The 4,953-nt window shown below is 35.9% G+C and overlaps 2 protein-coding genes across 2 annotated transcripts; both read right to left on the reverse strand.

The window, feature by feature from the left end:
- Positions 1–6: 6 nt before the first annotated feature.
- LOC105315481 (nuclear pore complex protein Nup155-like) lies at positions 7–3,546 on the reverse strand (the record flags this gene model as incomplete). Its single annotated transcript, XM_020006360.1, has 4 exons — positions 3,440–3,546; positions 1,745–1,865; positions 219–329; positions 7–68 (listed from the first exon to the last, which is right to left on the reverse strand). Coding segments are annotated over exons 1-4 (309 nt in total), but the record flags the coding sequence as incomplete, so codon positions are not given.
- A 200-nt stretch (positions 3,547–3,746) lies between these two features.
- On the reverse strand, positions 3,747–4,760 carry LOC109590438 (nuclear pore complex protein Nup155-like). The gene is made up of 4 exons (XM_020006358.1): positions 4,641–4,760; positions 4,173–4,327; positions 3,840–3,969; positions 3,747–3,755 (listed from the first exon to the last, which is right to left on the reverse strand). The coding sequence occupies exons 1-4, from the start codon at positions 4,659–4,661 to the stop codon at positions 3,747–3,749; spliced, it is 315 nt and encodes a 104-aa protein (XP_019861917.1). The 5' UTR covers positions 4,662–4,760.
- Between the last annotated feature and the right edge of the window lie 193 nt (positions 4,761–4,953).

Raw genomic sequence — 4,953 nt, forward strand, 5'->3', positions numbered from 1 at the left:
GTCTGGAATGAAGCCAGGATCCCACCCCAGCTGACAAGAGTGCTGCTCCAACAGCTTAATAAGATAGGCTAAGGGAAAGAGAGAGAGGGAGAGAGAGAGAGAGGGAGAAAGAGAGAGAGAGGGAGAAAGAGAGAGAGAGAGAGAGAGGGAGGGAGGGAGGGAGGGAGAGAGAGAGAGAATCAGATGCATAATTTATAAAAGTTTTTTAGTTTCTTTACCAGTTGGAAAGTAGCTGTCATTTCTTGAATACAGTTTACCAAGTCTCAGTAGCCTGTCCCTCATGCTCTGCATTCTAGTGTCCCTATCATTGCCCAGTGTAGACTGGAGCTCTGTATGGGAAGTGAAGTATTTTATACTTAAATTTAAATCATAACATCTTGAGTTGTGAGCATTAGAAGAAATACAGGTTACATACATGTAGCACATTGAGCTAGGTACAAAATGGTCAAAAAGTGTGTGGGCAATCTGACCTTTTGATGCAAAAAATGCTTTGAAGTTGATGCAAAATGACCAAATTTTGCATTCATTTGCGTTGTGTTTTATGGCGAGTGTAAACCAGGCTTAAAGTATACATGCAATAGGAAGTGGGCATAGTCCATGCTTTATTTTCAAAAAATGGCTGCAAAAATAGCACCCAGTTGTACTACATTTTAAAGTTGTATAATAGTGAGTGGGCGTATCAAAGGCACCGCCTATGCTACAAATGTGATGTATCCCTGTGGTTTTGACAGAAATTTTTTTATAAAATAAAATATACAAAGCAACATATTGGACAGCTAAATAAGCTGGAATTCAATTCAACTGTCAATGAAGTCTGCGCATTGGCCTGGGAGCTCGGACCGACAGGTAAAAAAACGGGGAATAGGGAGGCTCCGGAGTCCAGACGACTTTAGATCGAGGCACAGATCAATAATCCATGCAGGTAGAGTTCACTGCTTTCCTTCCATGTTCAAATCAACGGTTGTCTTAACCTCAATGGCTAAATAAGTGGCCGGGGAAGGTAAGATCGATACACGGGCCTGTTAGCAAGCACGGGATCTCTGTTTCTGATCTACATGTAGATTATACTCTTCCAGATATTATAGCCTGAAAATAGATTAGATATGTCAACCTAAAGCCGAAATCTGTTGATAAAGTACATTTTTCTGAGCCTCCTGTCCTCCAGTGCTTTCATTTTACCACGATGTGTAGTGCTACTGAGCATGCGCATTGGCGCGCGCCTTTAATACGCTCACTCATTATCACACAAATATGTTGATAACACCCCCGCTGCGGGATACATCAAATTTGTATGACCTCGCCCTCGGGCCTGCGGCCCTCAGGCTCGGTCATACAAATGCGATGTATCCCTAGCGGGGGTGTTATAACGTTTACATACATATTGATGCCAATAAGTTATGGGGATCAGAAAACTCTAAAGACTGGCTTTGTGTAGGAATAGTTACAATTAAATAACACATACAATATGTGACCATAATTGACAAAAGGGCCCTTATGGCGGATTTTAAAATTGATAGTTATAATGGAAAATATCAACTTGTGAGTGCTTTGTTAGACAATCATTGTTTCTAAAAGTTTCATGGTAACTTTTTGCATCCTGTGGAGTAATTTTATGATAACTGGGGCTCAGGAAGTTGGATTTTTTAGGCTAGAAAGACAAATTTCACTACCCGCCATAAGGTACCTTTTGTCAATTATGGTCACATATACTACAGTAATGATGCATAAAGTATATTATTGTTACCTTGTTCTATAATTTCACTCCACAGTGACTCAATCAGTGTAACATCAAAATGGCCGGCACAATGAACAATGGACAACTTACACTCTGAGAGATTGAACGGATCAGCAAAATCACCATACAACTAAAAATAGAACAATAATATAAATTAGGTACTTTTCTGATACAAATTGACGTACTTATGCTCTGTAGAAAGTTTGAGCTGATTCCGGCTTAAATTTTTCAAGTTGCAGCCATTTAAAAAATTGGCAAATTAAAAAAATCCCTGTACTATAGCCCATGGTTATTTCCAAAAATGACCAAAAAATCATCCCTAATTTTTATTATATTTTCTGATATATATTGATATCCTTATGCTTTGTAGAAAATTTCAGCTGATTCTGACTAAAATTTCTCGAGTTATGGCCAATTTTAAAAATTGGCCAATTTCTGAAAAAATCCCTGTACTATAGCCCATAGTTTTTTCCAAAAAATGGTAAAAAATCACCCCCAATTTTTATTACATTTTCTGATGCATATTGATGTACTTATGCTCTGTAGAAAGTTTGAGCTGATTCCGACTAAAATTTTTCAAGTTACAGCCATTTTAAAAAATATGCCAATTTCTAAAAAAAAACCCTGTACTATAGCCCATGGTTTTTCCAAAAAATGGCTAAAAAATCACACCCAATTTTTATTACATTTTCCGATGCATATTGATGTCCTTATGCTGTGTAGAAAGTTTGAGCTGATTCCGATTTAAATTTTTCAAGTTATGGCCATTTTTAAGAATTGGTTAATTTTTGAAAAAATCACTGTATTATAGCCCATGGTTTTTTCCGAAAAAAGGCTTTAAAATCATCCCCAATTTTATTACATTTTCTGATACATATTGATGTACTTATGCTCTGTAGAAAGTTTGAGCTGATTCCGACTAAAATTTTTCAAGTTACAACCATTTTAAAAAATATGCCAATTTCTAAAAAAATCCCTGTACTATAGCCCATGGTTTTTCCAAAAAATGGCTAAAAAATCACACTCAATTTTTATTACATTTTCCAATGCACATTGATGTCCTTATGCTGTGTAGAAAGTTTGAGCTGATTCCAACTTAATTTTTTCAAGTTATGGCCATTTTTAAAATCGGCCAATTCCCGAAAAAATCCCTGTACTATATAGCCCATGGTTTTTTGAAAAATGGCTAAAAAAATCACCCCCAATTTTTATTACATTTTTTGATACATATTAATGTACTTATGCTATCCAGAAAGTTTGAGCACATTATCATCAAAATCTAAACTTTAATCTAAAGTCTATTCACTTTCACCTGACCTATTGATTTTTTGCTATAACTTTTGATAAACATGGAATTTAGAAATTTTGTTTGTACCATTAGAATCGCTAGGTCCTTCCCGTCCTTTAGATAAAAAGATCGGGTCAAAACGATAAGGCCTTAGCCTTTTTTGGATGTCCCTGTATAAACTCAATGACATACCTTTGACCACAATTATGCAGCTAGAACAGCCAGAATAAATTCAGCTGCTACTTATCTGCATCCCTTCCGCAGAACAAAAACAATTCCAAAACCACAAATACGTAAAGAATGCAGATGTGACGTAGTTATTTATTAATTGAAAAAAACCAGGGGTCAGGTGAAAGTGAATAGACTTTACATGTACATACACGTGTACATACATGTACATGTAGTCATGTACTGACCTGACTGACGTCCATCAGTTTTGAGTTGAGTTCAGTGATAGCTTGTTGAGTGTGCTGTGAGTGATGGAGGGACTGGATACCTTGCAATATGGACAACTGTATTCTTGCAACCTAAGGGCCAGCAAAGAAAATGATATTATAGCAACTGTACATGTATACATGTATGCAATGCAACAGTTAAGAAACATTCATTCCATCTATTGCTTTATGTGTACATGTACACAAAATTCTACCTTTCAATATTAAATGAGGATTTCAATAACAACTTTTTTCCTATTTTTGCTAATATGTAAAATATTTAGATAAATCAGGGCCCCTTAGAAAACACAAAAAATTAAGAACACAATTAATAATACCAACCCTAAAGTACATGTACATGTAATCTTTCTTTTTTTCTTACCTCCATTTTCTCTTCCAGTTCATGAAGGAACTCTCCCTCTCCACTGACGCTGGATACAGACCCACAGCTCTTAGCACACATCACCGCCCTGGATATGTACTCCAGCCTTCTAGAGAGGGTCAGCTCAACACTGAGGGAGAGAGAGAGAGAGAGGGGGGGGAGAGAGAGAGAACAAGGTATAAAAGAAGAGAGACATAATGTATCTTAAGTGTCACAAATATAAAGATTAAGGTACACATGTACATGTATACATTATAAACTAATTCAAATTAAATATACATGTAACTGTGGTAGGTGATTGATGTACATGTACATGTACATAATGTACTTTACCTTTCTTTTCTGGCGAGCTGGTCCAGTATCCTAGCAGCTGCAATATAGTTCTTATTCCGTTCATAATAACGCCAGAGAATGTCCAGCAGAGGAGTGTTGTCCTGCTGGAGGGTGGCAGTGTACTTTAAGAAATCCTCAACAAATGGAGACTGGATCTGGAGAGAGAAATAAAAAAATAATAATAAATATATTTGGAAATAATTATTAGCGAATAGGCATAAATGCATGTAAATGTACATGTACTATAGTGAATTTAAATGCATGTACATGGATATTACAATTTAATGATTTTAATAACTACATGATATTAAGAATAGCTCAAAATGGCAGGTTGTGTTTATTTTGTAAATGTTCATAAATTTGCCAAGCTTTTTTAACTCTTCCAGAAATTTACTTGCAATAAAATTATGGTATAGTTATTTTCATTCTGGTACCAAGTATGGGACCATGAGTTTCAGTTCTTCATACCTGAATGAGTCTTTCCCTCATGGTGGGGTCAGGGCGATTGAGGAGCCATGAGTAGAGGGTTACATGAAACAACTCATCATCAGATCTTAAGCAATACCTCAACAGTGTATCAAACTAGAGGAGGAGGAAGGAGGAGGAGAAACAGAAAATGTAAGGGAGAGAAAAAATAATGAATACACATGTACATGAACATTGGAACAGGCTACTTTTATAGTTTTACTGAGAAAATACAGTATAAAGTACATGTACATGTACATTAATGTGATTATTTGACTTATTTATTTTAATGCAAAAAATCACATTGCATACAGTA

This window comes from Amphimedon queenslandica, unplaced genomic scaffold (assembly GCF_000090795.2).
Source record: "Amphimedon queenslandica unplaced genomic scaffold, v1.1 AMPQUscaffold_10018_Cont17680, whole genome shotgun sequence".
Lineage (NCBI taxonomy): Eukaryota > Metazoa > Porifera > Demospongiae > Haplosclerida > Niphatidae > Amphimedon > Amphimedon queenslandica.